Source organism: Gracilinanus agilis, chromosome 1 (genome assembly GCF_016433145.1).
Source record: "Gracilinanus agilis isolate LMUSP501 chromosome 1, AgileGrace, whole genome shotgun sequence".
Taxonomy (NCBI): Eukaryota; Metazoa; Chordata; class Mammalia; order Didelphimorphia; family Didelphidae; genus Gracilinanus; species Gracilinanus agilis.
This window is the reverse complement of record NC_058130.1, coordinates 744,224,269-744,249,178: the sequence shown is the minus strand read 5'-3', so window position 1 is coordinate 744,249,178 and position 24,910 is coordinate 744,224,269. Positions and strand designations below refer to the sequence as shown.

The 24,910-nt window shown below is 35.5% G+C and overlaps 1 protein-coding gene across 2 annotated transcripts in view; it reads right to left on the bottom strand.

The window, feature by feature from the left end:
- Positions 1-1,143: 1,143 nt before the first annotated feature.
- STX2 (syntaxin 2) overlaps positions 1,144-24,910 on the bottom strand; it is a 48,128-nt gene continuing 24,361 nt past the window's right edge. The window contains exons 4-11 of one of the 2 annotated variants that reach the window (XM_044658726.1): positions 14,768-14,842; positions 13,639-13,712; positions 13,227-13,335; positions 12,884-12,957; positions 12,637-12,774; positions 9,969-10,079; positions 5,505-5,632; positions 2,068-2,154 (exon numbers count right to left, since the gene is read on the bottom strand). In XM_044658726.1, the coding sequence (XP_044514661.1) occupies positions 5,552-5,632; positions 9,969-10,079; positions 12,637-12,774; positions 12,884-12,957; positions 13,227-13,335; positions 13,639-13,712; positions 14,768-14,842 (662 nt within the window). In that variant the 3' untranslated portion in view covers positions 2,068-2,154; positions 5,505-5,551. Of the gene's footprint in view, positions 2,155-5,504; positions 5,633-9,968; positions 10,080-12,636; positions 12,775-12,883; positions 12,958-13,226; positions 13,336-13,638; positions 13,713-14,767; positions 14,843-24,910 lie in introns of both variants that reach the window. The other variant, XM_044658727.1, reaches the window with a different exon arrangement.

The window sequence follows — 24,910 nt, the reverse complement described above, 5'->3', positions numbered from 1 at the left end:
GACAGAAACATGCAACATTTAGGGAACAATGAAGACTACAAAAAGTCACAAAGAAATCTACAAATAAATGCTAAAATTCTAATATCAAATAAGTAAAAGTGATTTGTGTACATTAGTGTGCCATCTATGGAATGATTTATATATCTAAAAATAAAACAAGATTATTTCTATCAATTCAAACATACAAACACAAAAAAAAATCCAATACTTCAAATGTGGTCAGAGTTTATATGCCAAAAGAAGAATTATTCTGAATGCAAAGTTCAAATGTGACCAGGCCCAAAGAATCAGGACTCAAAGGCACAGACAGCTGGTTGGTCAATATCACAAAGCTCTAGCATTGTACATAATTCGGACAAAGGAATGTACAAAAGCCCATATAAAACAACTTCACTCACAAGGATTCTGGCTAGAGAACCTTAGTATCAAAATATCTGAAAGGCAAAATATGTGTTAGATTACTAAACATATTCCACTTGATGCATCTGTTTAAAGATACTCATTAATTCCAAAATGTACAATCAAATATAAAAAGCAAACAAAATGCAGTACTCTAGAATAAAGAAGATACATTCGAGTATATATTCAGGGATGTGAATGAAATTCATAATTGTATTAAAGAAAGAAGTCTGTCTTTAGCCATTTAATGGTAACCTATTGTATACCTGTACTTTCATCTTACAGTTTGTATACAAATGCAACTAATGGCATGTACACTGGAGCAAGCACATGGTAAAATACCCTTATCTGCCATCAGACACAAGGTGTACTCACCCATATGCAAGCCGACTCTACTATGGACATGCTTGAAACATTTACTTTGAACAGGAAACTAGTGTAAGATGTATAGTCAGTAGGAACACTTCACCCAGATGAAGTGGGCCCACTTCATGACACACCAGTGGTCCTTCATACTAAGAAATTCAAAAGAAACTAAGTAATAAGACTCTGGGCCTTGAAATCATCATTGAGACATGTAAACTTCAAGAAACTGAAAAGGATAAATGGTCCACAGATCATCAGACACAAGCATCCCCAGAATTAGCATTTTAAAATGAAAATAATCAGGAAAATGATCTCATATGGAAAGCATGACTTAATAAAATGATCATTTCCTAGATTTTCATTTGTTAGGTTGTTCCACTGTACTTCCATTTCAATCTGAGCACTACAAACCAGGGAAACATGTAAATAATGAGCAAAGAAAACAAAACATTATCATTACAGGGTAGTAGTAACTAATTTATTATATTGGGTAACAAAACAGAAGAGAGTTAAATACAAAAATATAGACTTTTCTAGAGGGCACTAAAATCAGCTTTAATTTGTAAATTACTAATAACAAGATTTGCTACTAGTTAATAACAGAAGGCACTTAAATTATTATTTGGATATTTCATGTCATTGTTTTGATGCTGATGGCAACTTTTCTTTATTAACAAATTTAATTAAGGAGACTATACAAAGATAGATTAAAAATTAAATGGAGTTTTCATACAAAGGCAATATTTAACATATAAAAATAGGATAAAGAAAAGTATTAATGTATTAAGTTAATATATTAAAATTGTTGACATTTTACAAAATAGCTGTTTAGATAATTAGAATTATTTTGCCAACAAGAAATAAACATGAATAAACATAGTAGAAAAACTCTTAATGAGCACACACAAGCTGGGGGAAGGGGAAAGGAAGTCACAGAGCTGAAACCCAACTGCTTCAAAACAGCATGGACTCCTAATTAAACTTCATATTAATTTAACACTGCAATGTCAACAATTGAAGTCTTCGATCATTCCTTATTTTAAGGTCACTAAGGCAAGTTTTCCATTGTCAAATTCTTGGTGTCTGTTATTTACAATCAAAGGATATTTGTGATTAACTCACGACATCCCCTCCCGTCTCCTCTGGTCGATTTTGTGCACATCCTTTTCTGGAGTTTTCCCCCTGAAGTCACTAATCATGAATCGGCACCATGAATACCACTCATCTCAACACGTGTGGTTCATTCGTGAAAAGATGGGTTTCACTGCAGATGTGCTCTGAAGCTCCAAAGATAATTAGCTCCTGCGATGCGTGCTATGACAATGTTGTTGCTAGGCTAATTCCAAGGATCACAAGCAAAACAATTACACAAATAATTATGATCATTTTCTGTAAGATAAAAAAAAACCTCGGTTAATTTATCAAATTGTATCAAAAATGTATTGCATCAACAAGAAATAAATTACAAGCGTCATTCCCTCTGATAACATCTGGCTAGAACAGTTTGGAATACAGGCTCAGTACCAAGAGCAACAGAAAAGTAATTAAGTCAAAATAAGAGCAATCTCGAGGAAAGTATATTGAAAGCAGATCTTTAAAATGCTTTACTTCAGGAATGTAAAAAATTGTCAGTCTGAGTACTTTACCTTAGGAGATCTGAATTCATGTATTATAATAAAAAGTAACTATTCATTTTCATACTGTGTGTGGGTATCTGAGAAAAATTTGCCTTTCCCAGGCTTTAATACTTAAAAACTGCCTGGCACTGATTTTGTCCTATTTTGTTTATGATTTCTATTTTATTTGGAGCAACATTCTCTGAAGGTTGGCTTAGTAAATGTTTTCAACTGAGCATGACAAAGGTATCTGGAAAATGCTACCACCTAGATATACGATGTCATTTTTTACTGTTTTCAGTAGGTTTGTATTTAATTTGGCTAAAAAAAAACATTGAATTTGGTGGTAAATGGGCCCGTCTGATCAGGTTTCCAGATTAAAATCTTTTTCCTTTAAGCAAAATGTGTCAAGCATGGCACCATTGATTTCCTTTCTACAGAAACATACAGCTCACAGGATGAGTCCCATCCAGCTCTAAATAAAGGCCTCAGAACTTCCCAAAGTATGGAGTGAAGGGGGATTCGTGGACCAAAACTATGGTATATTGTGGGGTACTTGGCCTTAATCTTTATACCTAGAGATGTACATCTCACTTTGTATCAAGTCTAATTAATTTTGTGGAAAAAAAAATATATTCCCTCTGTTATTCACATACAAATGTGAGAAGGCATGCAGTTGTTTTGCTAAAACTTTTTGCTAAAATTATACCGATTCATCCATGTTTTCTTGCACTGGTGAAACATCTGGTCAGGGCTAAGGGTTTAGTCTGTGAAAACTTTTTAACACAAAATGCTAACCAACTGTGAATTGTTTCATTCAAATGTAGCTCTTGACTGGTTATGAAATGCCATCTTAGTCTTGAAAATATAATACTATTCAAGTAACTATTTTATGGATATAGGCAAGTGCTTATCAACTTTGGGGTGGGGGCTCTTTACACTTTTAGAAATTACCAAGGGCCCCCTCCAAGACCTTTTGTTTATGTGAAGTATACCTATCAATATTTAAAATATCAGAAAGTAAAAATATCTTAGTATTGTTATGAAAATAATTATGGCCTCTTAGACCCACAGTCTGTGACTAGAGACCACACTTTGAGAACTGCTGGTACAGACAACAATATGAGAAACTCTTTTGTGATATCACATTTTTGGAAGACTTCTCAAAAAATAACAGAACATGAATATTCCTTTATTATTTGCCCAGAGTGTTCAAAGATCATAAGGCTCACTAAAGGGACAGAAGATTAGTGGCCATCTAGCTGAACCCACTTTCACTGAATTAAGGAAGCATCTGGGACCCCAAGAGATAAAGGGACACGTCTAAGGTGACACCAGAGGCAGTCAAATGGAAGAGCTGTAATTCAAACACAGACTCTGTGGACTCCATACCTGTGCTTGGTGCCAGGAGGCCTTGAAACTGTACTGCTGAAGTGTTAAGAAATTCTGGATAATAATTGTGCTAAAAGTATCCTTCCAAATTCTACCAAAGCTAGAAATGGGAACTGCTGACAGCATTGCATCAGCCTATTACTAAAACAATGAGGCAGAGAGTTTTGCCACTAGAATATATGACTAAGGGCCCATCTTAAGAAAGGAAAATTACCCATTTCAGAGGCCAACCCTATAAGTAAGAGGATTTATTTTCCCTCTCACAAGAAAGTCCATTCTATGCTCAGGTTAAGCTAGAAATACTGCCCTAAAATGAAAGAATGAGGTAAGATTTTCCTTAGACTCTATCATATTCTTTTTTTTAACTATGATGAAGTTAGCAAAATCTTATTAAAAACTGGTTTAAAATTGTTAAATTTTGACTTCTAAAAAAATTAAAATCGTGAAATAGTACTATTAGAATATCTTAGATATGTTACCTCTATTTGCCCCATTAAACAAAAATTCATACTTACATTTATATTTATATTTGTATTATACATATTATTTATATATTTGTATGTGTATGTATGTATCCCAATTTTGCTTGTAATAATGGCTCTGTTCCCACTAAAATACCCTTCCCAAGCAGGTGCCTTAATAAAATTAGTCCTTTTATGCCAGGTTTTACCTTCCAAAATCTAACACAAGTTCCAGTTCTCAATTTTTTTTAATGTTTTTATCTCAATAATGACTGTATTCAAGATGTGACCCACTGTTTGAGACAGTGAGGATTTGATTTGAAGGGCTAACTTAGGGAGTTAAGAAAGCACGTGTGCATGTCCATGCCCATACTTACAAAGCCAGAATTAAAACATAAATATCATTTTAAGGTGGGAGGGGGGCATTGCAGAAGGGGACATGCAAGCAAGGTGGGCAGATAGTAAAAGAGTGGTTCCGGGGGCTGAGCACACAACAGAAACTCGACAACTGCTTACTGAATATAAAGAAATTAAATTGAATTGACTAGATATAATTTCTCAAAGGTAAATTAATAGGTACAAAAGCTAAATAAAGTACTACAGTTTCTTATGACTAGGTAGATTTTTCCAGACAAACTGCCTAACTGAAATTGATTATAACCTTCTCAAAAGTTTCCTTGTTAATTAGTTTGGAATTGTTAAATTTGGACTAAAAGAGTTCAAATACTGAAATAGCATTATTAGAATATCTTAGATGGATAATCTCCATTTGTCCCCATTACACAAAATTTTACATTTTTTCTAAATATTTTTTAAATAATGATTTTTTTCCAAATAGCAATGAAACATTCAGATGTAAATGAAGGTGTTCTTGATTAAAAAGAACCCAAATATAGTTCTCAACAAAAAATGTCATTATTATCACATTGGACTGGATGACTTGGAAGCAAAACTCCAGGAAAAAAATTAAATTTAAAAGAAATGTTATGTAACAAAGTGACTTTCATTAGCAAATGAATTACTGAAACCCAAATACTGAAACCAAACCAAATACTCTGGGATGGGGCACAGATTGCAGAAAGATAGGCAAAAACTACTACCATCAGGTGGCAGCACTGGCACTGGCTATTAGAAAAAAATAAGCAAGGTAGCAGCCAACAGCCAGGCTTTCATTACTTTTAAAGAGAAACTAAAATTGGATCATCACTGCTGTAGCAAATTACAAAAGGTAAAAAGCAACAAAAAACAAAGTTTGTTGGTAGTTACTTACTGCCACAATGGCAGAGAGGCAAGCAAGCTGCAGTTATCCACACGTCATCATTTGCCAACTGATAAACCAATAATTAGGGCAAGTATGGCAGCCAGCACCAGCAATACAGCAACAATTATCCACTTTTTCTGTCAAAGAAAAGTAAGTTGAATATATTACAATTAATTCCCAGCCTCAGGGTTAAAACCCCTTCTGCATTATAAGAGAATCTGATGACCTAACATAAATCAGTTCAAATTCTAGATAGTGACTCCCTTTTGCCCTGGCTGACCCAGTTCTCAGTTTGGAAAAAAGCTATCATTAATTTGGTACAGTGACACTATCTGGCACAGAAACTATCCTGCAATTATGAATACATTAGTTCCATTATAGTGAGCAAATGTATTAGTTTTATTTTGTTTTACCAGGTCTCTATTGTCCTGAGATTCAGACTACACATCTTATAAATAATGTGAAAGTCCTCTAATACCTCATGGTATTGAGGCTTGATGGTGATCCTAGTTTTCTTAAAAGCTGTATCAGTGAAGTGGAAACCCAGCTGGGTAGGATGGGCCCAAGCAGGAAAGGCATGGAGTCCAGGTCCAGAGCTGGCACGAAATAGGGTAGGCCTGAGGTGGGAAGGCTTTGAGAGCAAGACTGGCCTTGGAAGGGTCCTCTTGCCCCCCAGGCTTAGCGAGGCTAAGTCTGCACAGGTTCCTCACCACATGGGCCTCAGTGATGCATTCTCCAGCCACAGTAATTCTTAGAGACCCTTCTAGTAAGGTAGAGGGCAGCAATTCTTAAAAGGCATGTATGACACAATTGTTGTGGGGTGTGTGCCAACCTTTTTGATGTTCTATTATTGCTGATAAAATGAAAAGTATAAATAATTGATGTGCTGATGACTTAACCTGCATGTGCAGTATGGTAAGTACAGCATCCACAAAATCTACAAAACTTGACTAATACAAAGATTCATTATCCTCAAAACACATCAGTCCTTGGACTTTAAAAGAGTGCATGCCCTTTGATCCAACAATACCACTATTAGGTTTGTATCCCAAAGAGATTTTTTAAAAAATGTAGATGGACATGTTGGTATGAAAATATTTAAAGCTGTACTTATTGTGTAGGCAAAAAACTGGAAAAAGAAGGGGTGTCCCTCAATTGGGGAATGGCTGAACAAATTGTGGTATCTGATGATGATGGAATACTATTGTGCTAAAAGGAATGATGAACTGGAGGATTTCAGAGAGAGCTAGAAGGACCTCCATGAACTGATGCAGAGTGAAATGAGCAGAGCCAGGAGAATGTGATACACAGAGACTGTAACATTGTGGGACAATCAAATGTGATAGACTTGGCTACTAGCAGCAATGCAATGACCCAGGACAGTTCTGAGGGACTTATGAGAAAGAACTGTGGGAACAAAAATGCAGAAAAAAACTTGTGATTTATCACTTGTTTATATGGGTATAGGATTTGGGTTTGGGTTTGAAAAGATGACTCTCTTACAAAAATGAATAATATGGAAATAGGTATCAAGTGATAACACATGTAAAACCCAGTGGAGAGGGGAGGGAGACAACATGAATCATGGAATCATGGGGAAATAAAATTAAAAAAAAAAAAACAACCTTAAATTTGCAAAGAATTCGACTAATAGGAATGCTCTGATTGAAGGGACCCTGCAGCTGCAAACCAGAGCCTCCTACCCCGCCCCCAAACCTCCCCACATCATGGTGAATCTCACGCTCAGGGTGCTGAGAATCCTCACTGGGAGCCAGATCATGAGGGAGTTTCCACCCTAAATCTCGATGGAGCAATTTAGAGCTTGATGAGAATAACAATGTACTTATCCTTTTCATCTCTTTCTAAGCCCTAAGATTACAGATCATCTAGTCACTGTACATGGGCTAAATGCTTCGGCTCTACCTGCCGTGTCACCAGGTTGAGCCAATGGCACCCCTCATGCTTGGGGCATGCCACTCCACATCATTTTAGCAGCAAAGAAAGCAGGACTCCTGGGACAGCGAGGCTAAAGAGCTCATGGGAAAGCTGTCGGTAGGTAGCTCTAAGGCTGAGCTCTTAGGTCTGTCTCTCTCAGCCATCATGGAATCGATGCATCAGAACAGGCATCACCAGCCTGGCCCTTTTTACATCCTAAGTGGTCATGGATTCCAATGAACTTAATGAGGCTCTGTTTACCTAACCAATTAAAAAACTGAAAATGCAGTCTATGTGCTCTTCTTTCTTGTTCTTATTTAGTCTTTTTATTCATGTCTGATTCTTCACGACTCCATCTGGGAGTTTCTCGGCAGATTCACTAGAGTGCTCTGTCATTTCCTTCTCCAAATCATTTCACAGATGAGGAAACTGAGGCAGACAGGATGAAATGACTTCCCCAAGGTCACAAAGCCAGTAAGTATCTGAAGCTGGATTTCATCTCAGGAAGATAAATCTTCCTGACTGCAGGTACAGCACTATGCCACCTAGCCAAACAACTGTGGACTGTTTTTACTATTAATTTGCTCTTCTCCTGTGAAACATCATTTGTTAAAATCCTCAACTCATGCTGAGGGTATACATTAGCAACGAAGCAGTCATACGGAAAAATTCAGATCCCTTCATTACAGAGGCTCGTTGACATTTAGGGAGAGAGAGATACAAAAATAACCTGGGAAAAATTATACTAATATACTTATGCTTAATTAAAGAACCTCTTAGATTCTCCTCCTCCCAACCTAGAGGGAAAAGGGAATATAAACCAGGGTAAAGCTGACAGGTTTGGATTTTATTTTTAAAATAAATGCAAAATTGGGGCAGCTAGGTGGATCAGTGGATAGAAAGTCAGACTTAAGAGATGGGGAGGTCCTAGGTTCAAATCTAGCCTTAGACACTTCCTAGCTGGGTGACCCTGGGCAAGTCACTTCACCCACAGTGCCTAGCCCTTAACACTCTTTTGCCTTGGAATCAATACTTAGTATTGATGGTAAGAGTTTTTTAGGCAAATGGTAAAGAGTTTTTTTTAAAAATCAATACAAAATCAATAATCAATTATGGACGTTTCTTGCTTTCAATCTCTGTTACTATAGACTTCTCTGCCTAAATATCCAGTGACTGTATCATTATTTCTGTGTTTTCACTATGACATTACCTTTGAACTAACAGGAAAGACATTTCATATTTAAAGTTATCTCCCCCACCCCAAGGCACGGTCTAAATGACAGAGAACTGACAATGTCCTGAGATGGTAGTCTGCGAACCAGGCTCCTTAAGTGGTGTCTTGCATTAGTCTAAAAGGTGACGTGGTCTATCTCCAACATCACTTTGGGAGAAGGGAGTTGAACAGAGGAGGACAGAGAATATGAATGGCTTTCCAGGTTCTTCGTCAGTTCTTTACTATTTGGTGCCAATGATTTTTTTAAAGTGTTTTGTTTTCCCAAACATATCTACCTTTATATATGTATATAAACCTGCACTCCACAGCCAAATGCAATTTTTGCATTATCCTAAAATACTTTAGATTATTAGTACTACTGTACTCTTTTGTTACACAAAGTTAATTTCCCATAATGGGTGTCCAATACTTTAGCTAGTGATACATTAGGGGAAGCTAGGTGGCACAGTGGATAAAGCAATGGATCTAGAGTCAGGAAGATTTTTCTGAGTTCAAATCTGGCCTCAGACACTAATTGTGTGACCTTGGGCAAACTCTGTTTGCTTCCATTTCCTCATCTGTAAAATGAACTGGAGAAGGATATGGCAAACCACTCCAGTATCTGACAAGAAAACCCCAAATGAGGTCATGAAGTGAAATGACTGAACCACTGAAATGTCTGAACTACACTAAAAAATGTTATATTTGTCATATTGATCTTTTAAGCAAAGAAATTCTAAAGGGCTCCAAAGCTATTGTTAATGGTAAAATAAGTAGATTTCAAACAATGCAGAAATTTCATAGGTAGAGTCTGTGCTAAATGCTCAAGTTTACTTAAGGCCAAATAATCCAAAAACCAAGGGAACAGCCACCAAGTAAAGTACAAAATATACTATAAAATAGTAAAATTAATAAAAAATTAGTGAGAAAATGTTTTATTCCAATCTGATACTGTATTTTACATCAGTTCTTACAAAGACTGACATAGTAAAAGGAAAAACTTCTTTCTACTTTAAAATAAAATAGCTGCTTCAGTCTATGTGAGAAGGGAAATGTTATTTATGTTTATTTGTAAAGGGTCCATACTTATTTTGGATACAAAAAATTGTGTAGATTCAGCAGAATTTATCCAATAAACTTCTTTACTTCTTAATAAAAATAATAATGTCAATGCACCCAATATTTGCATTATAGTTTAAGCTAGAGAGGAAAAGGCATCCAGCTTCATTTCTTCAATAAACTTTCTAACAACATGGCATTAGTGTGCTGTAAGCACAAACCAATATCCATAATGTATTATTAAATGTTAATTTTTAGCAGCTTACCCTTCTTGCTTTGCTCTGGTATTTAACAGCTTTTTTAGTTTCTTCTTTAGCATGTTCTACATAGTCAGAAGCATTCATTACATTCTTTTCTATGTTGTTAATCATTTCACCCTAAAAATAAAATTTTTAATTTTAGAAGAAATGAACTTCCAGATGTATACCCAAAAGCAGTCACACATAACATCAATAATGATTCTGAGATGAGGATGCATTTTATGGAAGGGAAGCCTGAAGGTTCTCATTCACTTTGGAAGGAAGAAGGCAAAATCAATTCTAATCTTTGCCAAAAAGATGGTTTAAAATCCCATTCCAATTTTTAAAATTAAAGACGAGTTAGATAAGGTTTCAATGTTGATAAATTAAAGACAGATGAGTTTTTCTAAACATGGAAAAAGATAAATTTTTTTAAGGATGAGCATAAAGATGTAAAGGAAGCTAGTCTTGGATTAAATATTTTACTACATGCACAGACATTTTTTAAAAGCATACATTTATATACACATACACAAAGAATGTCATTTTTTAAAATGGGTTGAAAATATTCATTATTTACTCTTTAAAATATAACTATACTAAACATAACTTACACAATGACACTAAATCAGCTGAATTAATGAGAGAACAATTGGTGAAATGTTAGAGGAAAAATGTATTACCTGGTTTCTGTCCATTCATAGACATAATCTGCAGCAGTGAATAGTAAAGTATTGGAGAATAATGCACAAGTAACTCATTCATTCACAGATAAGATTTAAATTTCCCATCACAGTTTGAACTAGATTAGGTCAACACAATACTATCCCCAAATGTGTCCGTGTAGGAAAAATTATTTTAATGATTTCTAAAAGTAACAGACAAAACAAATCACTAAGGTGCTAAGATTTGGAAAGAATTACTTTCTTTCTGCAGGATTCAAATGATCCAAGAATAACTCAACAAATACAAGTACATTCTAATAATTCTCAGTTGTGTTGTGAGGAGGATTACTTAGTTATTATTTAGGAGACTTAGCAGGCAGGGCTTGAGAATTCCAAATGGAATGGAGAAGCAGGAAGTGTGCTCTCTCTCTGAGACGGACTCCATGGAGGTTGGGACAAGTTGTAACTGACCCTGGGAGACCTCAGAGAAAGTGGAGTTTGTACCCTGATTCCCTGGGATCCTGAAGGAAGACTGACATCTACTTGTGGGAGATTTTTGGTAGAGACTATTAATCCCAACCTGAGTTGCAGGTTAACTTGGGCTGGGTTAGCTCCCCTTTGGGATAATTCAGGAATTGGGAGAGGAGTAGTATTTTCTGCAAACCCATCCATTTCCTGTATCATTAATGGCAATAGGCACTGAACAAAACAGGGAGGAGGGAAAGGAAGAAAAATCATCTCTCCCAAAAACAAACACACACACACGGTAGTTGTTAACTTCTTCAGGCAAATATGCTGCTGGCATATGCCAATTTCTCTCAATGAGTTTTATGGTCTGTTATTTAATATAAAGATGTCATATTGAAAAGGTCACTGAAGTGAACACAAAGTGAGCCCTTGTCATGAACTTCCTCCCCCACAACTTTCTATAAACATCAAGGAACCTAAAGGCATTGACTTTGGTAAAATTTGGAGGAGACCCTTCTCCAAACAAGGAGAATTGTTATGAAAGTCTCTTTGCTTACCTATCTTTAATCCTAAAGAACTATTCAGGCAGGAACACAAGAAAGAACAATTTACTCAAATTTTTGCCAAAAGGAAAAGTACAGATTAGAAAGGGGTTGTGGTGAGAATTCATTTATTGGAGAATAGCCTATTGTATTTTTGGAGGAACATCTTGAATGGACCCAATGGATCCACATCACGTTAAATAAAGAATCTCCAATGGTCCTCAAAAATCAAGAAAAGAGTGGGCAGCTGGGTAGCTCAGTGGATTGAGAGTCAGGCCTAGAAACGGGAGGTCCTAGGTTCAAATCCGACCTCAGACACTTTCCAGCTGTGTGACCCTGGGCAAGTCACTTGACCCCCACTGCCCACCCTTACCACTCTTCCACCTAGGAGCCAATACACAGAAGTTAAGGGTTTAAAAAAAATAAAAATAAAAAAATCAAGAACAGAATTTCTTCAGGGCCATACAGTCTGTCGTCTGGGGTCAGAAAAACATCCAGCCTTATATTCTGTATTTTAATAAATCATTTAGAGAACCTGAAATTCTAGTTACAAGATCTCTAAGCTAGAAGAGATCTCAGAAGCTACCTGGTCCAACCCATACCAGAATGACGGGGCCCTCCTCAACATTTCTGGACAAACGGAGATCCAACCTCTCCTTAACCAATAGGGTCAAGTGAAGGGAAGCTTCCTCTTATTCTAAAAGAATAAGAAATACAGACATAAGGGGCAGCTAGATAGCTCTGTGGATTGAGAATCAAGCCTGGAGTCAGGTCAAATCTGGCCTCCAACACTTCCTAGTTGTATGACCCAGAGCAAGTCACTTAACTCCCATTTCCTAGCCCTTATTGCTCTACTGCCTTGGAACCAACACTCTGTATTGATTCTAAGACCAAAGATAGGGGATTTTTAAAAATGCAAATATACCAGAAGCTATTATTCAACCAAACATAAAATCACAAGTATGAAAGATAGATTTCCTTTTAAAGAAATTGAAGAGGCATTCAAATCAGTTTAGTTACCTGAGTCTCAACAAACATAGCCATATCCATAAACATTTCATGCAGCTCTCGTATACTTGACTCCAATTTCATAATATCTTTGTGACGTGACTCAATTTCATTGAGAGCTTGCCTAGTAATTTGAGAATCTGATATAATCTTTGGAATGGAGAAACAAGAAAGAAATGCTAATGAACATATGGTTGGTTTGCAATATTTTTTTAAAAATAAAATGCATATCCAATCCTAGTGGCATTTGTATGCTTACATCTGAAGTGAAAATAGAAGGATTCCCACTTTCCAACATCTCTTCTAGCTCATCATCAGTGGTAGTTTTTCCAGCTAGAAAGAGATTAACATAATTTAAAATACTTCAATTAGGGGGTTGTACTTCATAAGTGACATATTTCTCACCATAACAACAATAATAATGACTCATGTTTGCAAAGTATTTTCTTCCCAATAATCTAGTGAGGTTTGTAGTGTAAATATCATTATTCCCATTTTACAGATAAGCAAACTGAAGCTCAAAGAGGTTAAGGTTAAGGACACATCTTCCTGGTCACATAGCTGATGTGATTTCAAACAAGATTACAATGTTATTTACTCACTTATTTCTAGCTGACGCTGTATCCGTCCTTTGCTTCGTTCCCGAAACAAAGTCTGTGTTTCATTATACTCTGTCATAACTTCCACAAATTTCCGAGATAGTACAGAATGCTATAACAGGGATAAAATTGATCAAAATATTAAATATTTTTCTTTCATTTCCAATAAGAAAATGAACTTCAGCTAGTCAGGCTACTATACTATTCCTTCAAATGGAGAAACTGATATTTTAAATGTATGCTCCAACCCTTAGCAGGCATACTGAACTCTGAATAGAGTGCTAGATACTTAATAAATGGCTAACAATTCTTCTAAGCATATTACAGCCCCTATTTTGAAAGCAGAAATTATGTGACATCAGAGAAGAATGGTCTCTGAGCTTTTATTTCAGTCAAATTCAGTTGATGCTCAAACCTGTGTTTTTCGTATCCGAAGATCCACTGAAGTTCGGTTGGCATTCTCATCTTGATCAAAACTTTGTTCAATAGCTGAGGACAAACAGAATCGCTTTAACTTTTTTTGTTTCAAATGAAGCAATGAATGCTGAACTCAGAGTGCTCTCTTTCTTGAAGGGGATACATTTCTTTCTGCTCTCCTCTCCCAAATAAAACTAAGTTGATAAGTTTCTAGAGAGAGATTTATAAATAATTGGCTAAGAGATTACTCTAGATTAAGGAAAATCTTGGTAAAAAGAGACTTTGATTTTAAAAAGAACTGTATTCTTCCATGATCATAAGAGAAAAAAAATCTCTATTTTAACTCATACACAAAAATCAAACACCTCAAAAACCATTGCTACCAAAGTTAAAAATTTAAGCAATAAACACATCATAAGTCAGATTGTGCTTTAATCATTTTCAAAATGTCCAGTCTAGGTGGGCAGCTAGGTGGCTCAGCAGACTGAGAGTTAGGCCTAGGGACAGGAAGTCTTGGATTCAAATCAGACCCCAGACACTTCCTAGCTGTGTGATCCTGGCAAGTCACTTAACCCCTGTGGCCTACCCCCTGCCACTCTTCTACCTTAGAGCCAATATATGGTATTTATTCTAGAAGGTAAAGTCTTAAAATTTTTTTTAAATAAAATAAAATGCCCATTCTAGGTTTACCTTTTTTTCCACTAATAAAAAGCTCTACTATCACTAATTATAATACATATTTCCACATGTGTGTATATATGTATTTATATGTACATATATACCTAATGATAAGTTATGCTGTGCCTAAAATAACAAATTTAGTGAAAATAGTTTCAAATTTTATTATTTTTTAATTTAGAAAATAAAATATGAGACTGAATGATTAGTACACAGTCAAGTGCTCAAGGTAACTGGAGAGTCATAACTCAGGGACTGATATTTGTGAATAAGAGGTAGAGACTGGCCTAGATGATAAGAATACTAACATTTAGCTCCTCTCCTCCAGTGCTTCACAGCTGGTACCTTAAAATACACAATAGAAAAGGACTGATAACTAAAGCAAAGATTTTCCCAAAAAGTCAACATAAAACATTTAACTAAAAAAGCAGTTAAATGTTCAAGCTTACTCTTTAATTTGGCTCTAATTTTATTAGCAATTTTCTTGATTTCCTTGTTCAGATCTTCTAGATCTTCTTTTGTCCCTTTAAAAAGAAAGTTTCATCAGAGATATAAAAATTAGAGACCAAAAGTGAACATAAAAGAAATACCAACACTCCTACTTATTATTTCATAGGCTACATTTCCAGTACTCTACTGGCATTCACCCACTTAGGATAAGGTCCTAATAATCCAAGTCAGATCTTTCCAAAAACTAAGTAAGAGCACCACACTTTCTTGGAGCTATTCAATTTCTACCAAATTCACCACCCACCACCCACTAAAGACATCACCATACCTTCCTGTCATGCAAAGTTATTCTGTGGGACTGGATTAACCAGTTCATATAAGGACACTTTCCAAATGACAACCATTACTAACATCTGCATAGTGCTAATACATTATGATGTTTACATTTATGTAGGTTTTTATTTACTCATTTAATCTTCATAACACCCCTCTTTGGTAGGTCATGAAAGCACCATTCCTCTTTAAAGATGAGGACAATGAGGGACAAAGAGGTTAACAGACTTGTCCAAAGCCATCCAAGACAGCAGAGTTCTAAAACTCAAGAGCCCAAGACCATAAGAGTCATATTCTTTCCATTACATCAAGCTATGAATCCTTGATGAAAATAAATCCCACTGTTTCTACCCATTCCTACATGTATTCATTCAACAAAAAAACAAAGCACTAGACTAGTAAGGTTGCTTCTGGCCTTTCCCTTCAGCCAACAAATCATTTCATTGGTTTTTGCCTTGCCCTTCCTTCAAACTATTTCCTGGAAGTACTTGATGGCTAACGTGTTAAAATTAGATGACTATTTACTATACAGGTTTCTGTCTTGAATGAATCCTAAGTTAATGAGGATCATATATCCTACCTAATATAGACTCCATTATCAATCATTTGTCGTAGACCCACTAGTGAGGTATATAGTATTCATAAGCCAAGAGAAATAGATAAAAAGAAAGAATATTGGTAATAAGAATATCTAGAAGATGAAAAACTATAAAAATAGAATTTCAAAAGAAAATAGTTCACCTTAGAGAAAAGAGAACAAAAAATTTACATTTTTTATTTTCCCTTTCCAAAATTTGAATTTTTAAAAGAACAAGTAAATAAGGCCATTAGCTACTCTGGGCAAGATTCTGAGAGAGATTATATTGTAGAAAAGAAAAAAATCATCTAAACAATGATATCAGAATTTATTTAAATTTTATATAAATAATGTATTATATTGTAGACTATATATTATATACTAAAACTTAACGATCTCTATATGGAATAGATTCCTCTGCTATTATTTGGTATAAAGGTTTGGAGTTCTTTATTGACAACAGTAGATAATAAAAAGAATGTCTAATATTTATTTTACAAAATAATACTGAACATCTAAAGACTGGCTAAAGAATGGATTAGAGAAGAGCTAAACAAATTGTGGAATATGAATATAATGAAATATTACTGCGTTGTAAAAGATGATAAATATGAATAATTAAGAGGAGCATGGAAAGACTTTTAATTGATGCTGTACAACATAAACAGATCCAGGAAAACAGTAAATATAATGATTACAAGAACATAAAGTATAAAAATGGAAAATAAATAAAACAGAATGCTATATAATGACCAGCTCTGTCCCTGAGAAGAGATAGAAAAAAGCCCTTCTGCTGGAGAGATGAGACAGAACACTGCCAGTATCTCATAATCAGTGTGTTGTTAGTAGTTAGTTTTAGTAAAAATGACTTTATTTTTTGTTTTAAGAGATGACTTGCTGATAAGAGGTGAAGGGAGGTGAAGGTAACATAAAGTCAAAAGGTATCATTAAACTCGGAATTTTTTAAGATAGAATACCTAAGCAGAAGTAAAACATTATCCAACAAAACTATATGCACATTAAAATGTGAAGACTTGTAGAATTCAGAGAAACACTGAAACTCAAAAGAAGTACAAAAGACATGAGACCATAAAGTTCAACCCACATCTGAAGCACAACTGAAAAAATCTCCTTAACATATAAAACAGTGGGCCTCCAGACTTTACTTCTGGTCTTCCTCTGAGGAGGAACTCAATACCTCCCAAGCAGTCTAGTCCACTCTGGGCTAACTTTTTCATTGTTGAATTTTCCCTTAAATCATGCCTAAATTTGCTTCTTTGCAACTTCTACCCCTTGCTCCTAACTTGTCCATACAGGGGCATGCAGTACAAGCCCAATACCTCTACATTAAATTACAAACCTTGGAAATACTTGTAGACACTCATGTGTCCACTCATGATCTTTTCTCTTCCAAGCTAAACACTTTTGACCAATCCTAATATGATGTGATCTCAAAACCCCTTTAGGAAGTCTGTGTGCCACAGATCAAAGCAGGCCATCTTTCATTTTATTTCCTTCATGAGGTTGGTTTTTTTTTTATTGTATGAGTGATTTGTGTCTTCTGTCATGGCATAAGGAATATGAAAATGTGTATTGCATGAAAGCACCGGTATAAAATATATCCAACTATTTATTTACTTCCTTTGGAAGGGGAAAAGGAGAGAGGGAGAGAGACTCTGAATCACAAAATGTCAGAAAACAATTGATAAAAATTGTTTGTGTGTAATTTTTTTAATGTTTAATTTTTTTTAAGCCCACACGCCACCTTCTACAAACTGTCCAGCTCTCCAGCTTACCAATGTTCTTGCTGAAATGTGGAAGCCAGAACTAAGCACAAGACTTCAGATATATTTTGACCAGAGCAGAGCACAGTGAGATGAATAACTCCTATGGTCCTATGCATCTCCAAGCAGAATAAATTCACATGATAGCTTGAGCTTTTTTTGGCTGCTCCACCATAGGGCTAACTCACAATGAGACCACAGTCCACTAACAGGCCCAGATCTTTTTGCACGAACAGATGTCAAGCCTCCTCCATCTTATACTTGTGAAGTTTATTTCTGGCACACCAAACTAAGAATACATTTATCCATATTAAATTTAAATTTCATCATACTCAATTTTCCTCAATGCTTTTTTCAGTTCCTTATGCTATGATCCAAGGTGTTAGCTCTCCTTTCCAGAATTGTGCAGTCCTCAATCTGAGAAGCATACTTCTAAGCCACCATTTAGCTCATTGATAGAAACATGTCAAACAAAGAATCCTGAGATGCTCTTAGTCAGTCGACTGACAAGCATTTGCTAATATCTTACTCTGTACCAGGCAGTGAGCTAGCAGTACAGATACCAAGTAAGGCAAGCGCAGTGTCTGCCCTCTAGGAGCTCACAGGCTAGAGGACAAGAAGTAGCTATGAACAAGATACAGATGAGACAAATTGGAGCTTATCTCAGAGGGAAGGTACTGGAATCTAGAAGGGAAAAAGAAAGGCCTTCCACAGAATGTGAATCTGGCTGCATATGAAAAAAAGGAAGGGAAAGCAGGAGATAGAGGTGAGGAATGTGAATATGATAGGCATAGGCAAGTCAATAAGAAGGTACAGAGCTGATCTGAGGTATCACCTCATACCTAGCAGATTGGTTAAAATGACAGCAGGGGAGAGTAATAAATGTTGGAGGGAATGTGGCGAAATTGGGACATTAATGCATTGCTGGTGGAGTTGTGAATTGATTCAGCCATTCTGGTTGGCAATTTGGAACTATGCCCAAAGAGCTCTAAAAGAATGCCTGCCCTTTGATCCAGTCATATCATTGCTGGGTTTGTACCCCAAAGAGATCATAGATAAAAAGATTTGTACAAAAATATTTATAGCCGTGCTCTTTGTGGTTGCAAGAAATTGGAAAATGAGAGAATGTCCTTCAATTGGGGAATGGCTGAACAAATTGTGGTATCTGTTGGTGATGGAATACTATTGTGCTGAAAGGAATAATGAACTGGAGGAATTCCATGTGAACTGGAAACACCTCCAGGAATTGATACAGAGTGAAAGAAGAACCAGGAGAACATTATACACAGAGATGGATAGTACAATCGAACATAATGGACTTCTCTACTAGCAGCAATGTAAGAATCTAGAGCAAGGCTGAGGGATTTACTTATGAGAAAGAAAACTAGCCACATTCAGAGGAAGAACTGTGGGAGGAAAAAGACAGAGGAAAAACAGCTGCTTGAACACATGGGCTGATGGGGATATTATTGGGGATGAAGACACTAAACAATAACTCTAGTCCAACTATCAATAATATGGAATTAGATCTTAATCAATGATACATGTAAAATCCAGTGGAACTGTGCATCAGCTAAAGGGATTTAGGGGGGGTTGGGGAGAGGGAAAGAACATGAAACATGTAACTACAGGAAAATATTCAAAATAAAATAAAAATATAAAAAAAAGAAGGCACAGAGTTGAGAGAGAGAGAGAGAATGTGTTATGTGATGAAGAGGCAAAAGGGCCAATGTGAATCATAACAGAATTGGCCACGTGGAAAAAGAAGTACAAAAATCCCCTCATGAAAGTAATTTATTAAAAACAGAACTGACCAAATGGAAAAAGAGGCACAAAATCTTACTGAAGAAAATAATTTCATAAAAAGTAGAATTGGGCAAATAGAAACTAATGACTCCATGGGACATTAAGAAATAATAACGCAAAGTAAAAAGAATTTTAAAAATTGAGGAACATATCATTAGAAAAATAACTGACCTAGAAAAGAAATTGAGAAAAAACAATTTAAGAATTATTGGACTAAATGAAAACCATGAACAAAGAAAGAACCTAAACATCCTACCTCAAAACACTGTCAAGGAAAATTGTCCAGACATCCTCAAAATCAAAAAGTAAAAAAGAAATTAAAATAATCCACTGACTGCCACCTGAAAGACATTCCAAAACGAAAACTCCCAGTAAAATTTTAGCTAAATTCCAAAGCTCTCAAGTCAAAGAGAAATTACTTTAAGCAGACAAAAAGAAACCATTCAAATACTACGAAGTCACAGTCAGGATCACCTTAGATTTAGCAGTTATAACATTAAAGGTGTGGAGGCCTTAGAATATTATTTTCTGGGAGGCAAAAGAGCTGTGATTACAACCAAAAATAACTTATCCAGCAAAACTGTGCATAATCTTTCAAAAGGGAAAATAGATTTTTTTGTGGAAGGCAACATATTTTTTTCCTTTATTTTATTCCAGTGTCATATTTACACATATTTTCCAAACTTATATAATTTATATTGTCTCCCTCCCCTATTCTCTCCCCTCTCCTGGAGTTGACAAGCAATTTCGCTGGGTTATACACGTATTATCACTCAAAAACTGTTTCCATATTATTCATTTTTGCAAAAGAGTAATATTATAAGCCCAAAACCTCAAATCCTATACCCAAAAAAACAAGTGATAAATCATATGTTTTCTTCTGCATTTCTACTCCAACAATTATTTCTCTAGACGTGGATAGCATTCCTTTTCATAAGTCCCTCAGAATTGTCCTGGATCATTTTATTGCTGCTGGTAGCAAGGTATATTACATTTGGTCATACCACAATGTTACAGTTATTATGTCTAATGTTCTGCTGGTTCTGCTTATTTCACTCCACATCATTTCATGTAGGTCTTTCCAGTCTTAAAGAAATCAAGCAGTTCATCATTTCTTATAGCACAATAGTATTCCATCACCATTATATACTACAATTTGTTCAGCCATTCCCTAATTGAAGAACATCTTCTCAGTTTCCAATTTTTCACCACCACAAAAAGAGCAGCTATAAATAGTTTTGTACAAACAGGTGCATCCCTTTTTTTTTTTTTTTTATCTCTCCAGGATACAAACCTAGTAAGTGATATTGCTGGATCAAAAGGTATGCATTCTTTTAAAGCCCTCTGGGCATAATTCCAAATTACCTTCCAGAATGTTTGGATCAATTCACAACTCCACCAGCAATGCATTAGTGTCCCAATTTTGCCACATCCCCTCCAACATTTATTATTTTCCTTTACTGTCATATTGGCCAATCTGTTAGGTATAAGGTTATTTGGATTTGGATTTCTCTAATCAGGAGAGATTTAGTATATTTTTTCATAAGATTATTGATAGTTTTGATTTCTTCCTCTGAAAACTGCCTATTCATATCCCTTGCCTGTTTGTCAGCTGGGGAATGACTTAGTTTCTTATAAATTTGACTTAGTTCTTTATATATTTGAGAAATTATACTTTTATCAGAGAAATTGTTATAAATTTTTTCCCCAATTTGTTGCTTCCTTGCTAATCTTGGTTGCATTGGGTTTTTTTGGACAAACATTTTTTAATTTAATATAGTCAAAATTATTCATTTTATATCTTATAATGTTCTCCATCTCTTATTTTGTCTTAAATGCTTCCATCCTCCATAAATCTGACAGGTAAACTATTCTATTTTCACCTAATTTGCTTATAATCTCACTCTTTAAGATATTTAAGTCATATACCCATTTTAAACTTATCTTGGTATGGAGTGTGAGATATTGATCTTAAACCTAATTTTTGCCAAACTCTTTTCCAATTTTCCCAGCAGCTTTTGTCAAATAGTAAGTTCCTATCTCCAAAGCTGGGATCTTTGGGTTTATCAAAAACTAAATTGCTGAGGTCACTTGCCCTTAATCTATTCCATTGATCTCACATTCTATCTATTAGCCAGTACCAGATTGTTTTGATGATCACTGCTTTATAGTACAGTTTAAGCTCTGGTACTGCTAGGCCACCATCCATCACATTTTTCTCATTAGTTCCCTTAATATTCTTGATCTTTTGTTCTTCCAGATGAATTTTGTAATTATTTTTTTCTGGGAAAATGGATACTAAATGAAATAGAGGACTTTCAAGCATTCATTTTTTTTATTATTATTATTTTTGTAATTTGTTTTTTTTTAAACCCTTTTACTTCGGTGTATTGTCTCATAGGTGGAAGATTGGTAAGGGTGGGCAATGGGGGTCAAGTGACTTGCCCAGGGTCACACAGCTGGGAAGTGGCTGAGGCCGGGTTTGAACCTAGGACCTCCTGTCTCTAGGCCTGACTCTCACTCCACTGAGCTACCCAGCTGCCCTCAAGCATTCTTGATAAAAAGATTAAAAATGAATAAAAAAATTGACTCTCCAATATAAGACTCAAGAGAAGCATAAAAAGGTAAATGAAGAGAAATTATAAGGTGCTCAATAAGGTTAAACTGTTTACCTTTCAATATGGGAAAATGATAAATATAATTTCTAATAACTTTGACAATTAGAAAGATTCTACATAAGAAGAAGGTACAAGAAGTTTCTCTGATAAAGGTCTCATTTTTCAAATATATAGAGAACTGAGTCAAATTTATAAGAATTCAAATCATTCCCCAGTTGACAAATGGCCAAAGGATATAAACAGGCAGTTTTCAGATGAAGAATTCAAAGCTATCTATAGTCATATGAAAAAATGTTCTAAATCATTCTTTTTTTTTTATTATATTTTTTTTAAACCCTTGTACTTCGGTGTATTGAACCTAGGACCTCCTGTCTCTAGGCCTGACTCTCACTCCACTGAGCTACCCAGCTGCCCCTAAATCACTCTTAACTAGAAAAATGAAAATTAAAAACTCTGAAGTTCAACTTCAGATTGGCTAATATGACAGTAAAGGGAATTGACAAATGTTGGAGGAAATGTGGCAAAATTGGAACATAAAATACACTGCTGGTAGAATTGTGAAGTGATCTAACCATTCTGAAAGATAGTTTGGAATTATGCTCAAAGGGCTATAAAACTAACTGTACTCTTTGATTCAGTAATACCACTACTAGGTCTGTATCCCAAAGAGAGCCAAAAAAAAAGAGAAAAGGACTTATATGTACATAAATACTTATAGCAGTTTTTTGTGGTGGCAAAAAAAATTGAAACTATGGGGATGTCCACAAAATGACTGAACAAAATGTGGTATATGACTGTGATGGAATACTATTGCACTATAAGAAATGATGACCAGGATGATTTCAGAAAGATCTATACAAAACTGAGCAGAACCAGGGGAATACTGTACACAGTAACAGCAATATTGTGCAATGATTAATGGTGAAAGACTTAGCTGTTCTCAGCAATACAATGATCCAAGATAGTTCTGAAGAATTTGTGACAAAAAATGCTATCCATCTCCAGAGAAAGAACTGAAGGAGTTTGAGTTCAGATCAAAGCATACTATTTTTCACTTTAAAAAAAAAAAAAAAGAGTTGTTTGCATGTTGTCTGCTCCATTAAACTTCGAGTTCCCCTGGGAGCAGAGGCTTTTTTTTGGCCTTTCTTTGTCACACAGCCCGGCATAGTGTAGGCAATAACACTTTGTTTATTTGATTAAAAGATATATTTGGGTAGATTTTTTCCTCATCCCTTGTTAGTTCTATTTACTTCTCAATGTTTCAGGGAATGTGTCTTGTATTTGGCAATATCCACTATATCTACTCTTTCTAATCCACAGTTCATTTAGAGAACAGATCATCAAGAATATTAGAATAAGTTCTAAAGCAAGAAAAAGCTTCTCATGAAGACCTCACACCTCATCTAGGAATAGTGAATATGAGTATAGAGCAAGGATTCTGAAACAGTCATTTGGGCATCTCAGAGTTCATGCTCCCTTATGCATTCATGGCTAAAGAACTGAGGTAATTTCTAGATAAATCAGGTATTGCTTTAATGTTGCATGTTACTCCAGGCCCTAGATTAAATTTTCTCTCCCCGTCACTAGTCTTTTTTTTTTAAAGAGTTTAAGATTTCTCTGCTTAAGGCTTCAAAAGAATTTTAAGAGGTCTTTTTCTATAGAAGGTTATTCTTCCATTTCATATAACATAACACAAACAACATCAGATAAATTCTGACATTTCTGATCCTTAAAGTCACAGAAGAGGCTACTGAAAGAGGGAGAAGTTGACTCAACTTCCTTTCACTGCAATATTTAACAAAACTCTAGGCCAAGAAATCTTCTTTCTACTTAAGTCTATGCTTTAACTTAAGACTTTTTTTTTGTACACATTATGTCTTCACTAGAGCTTTGGGTAGTAAGGCATCACCATCTAGGTAAAAGGCTTTTTACAAAAACTTATTCTCCTAGGCTAAATAGGCCCAGTTCCTAAAGCTTGTTCTAATCTCTCTAATCTCTCGTCTTCTAATTCTTAAAATTATTTTAATTAATTTTTAAACAATTTAAATTTAAATTAAAGTAAGGCCTCATATTTGTGGAGTTACAATCCCAGACCTATCACAGATGCCTGAAACCATAGATATAAGTGAACATCTGCTGGCTTATGTGTTTTCTCTCCATTCGTGCCCTTCAGACAGGCACCCTTGGTTTCCTGTCTCCCTTGCATGCACACACGCGCGCGCACACACACACATGCACGCAAAAACATTTTTAAAAAGTAAAAGTAGAAGAGACCATGCTGGCGATAGGTTGCTATTACAGATAGATTTTGGGTGCTTCAGGTTGACCATAGATAACTAAAACTGTGGAAGGCAAAACTGTAGATAAGGTGCCCCCCTGTACTCTAGTTGGCTATCATTAAGGAATTGCATTTTGTATTTTGTGTTAGTTTTGGATACACTGCTCCACAAAAGGTCTGATCAAAGCTGACTAGAATAGCAAACGACCTCAGAATCCCCAAAATTCTTCAGTCTAATCCAGCACACACAGACTATGGAGTAGGAAAATGATGAACTTGGGAGTCCAAAGACCTGGGTGCCATGTCAGCTCTACCTTTAAGAAACAGGACCAGGCAAGGCTTTCCATTGGCTTTCATCTTAAAGCTCAGCTTTCTCATCTATAAAACCTAAATGTTAAGATTTATAATCTAATCTACCTCAAAGAATGGCAGGGAAAATTAGACTGAATAATGAATATGTTTTATAACTACTAAGTACTATATCAATGAAGTTATTATTGTTATTATTATAATTAGTCCACTAGAGTTGTAGTGAGCCAGCAGAGCAGAGCATCTGGAAAGCCAGCTTCAGTGGCAGGAGCCTGGCTTACCACAAACCAGCTGCATGACTGTCCATGGGCATCCCTTAAGAGTGGTGTCACTAAACTACATGTGAGGATCTCTGTGGACCCACAATGACTTAGAAAACTACCTATCAACATTATCTGGGTTCTATTTTATTTGTTTATTTTGTTAAATATTTCCCA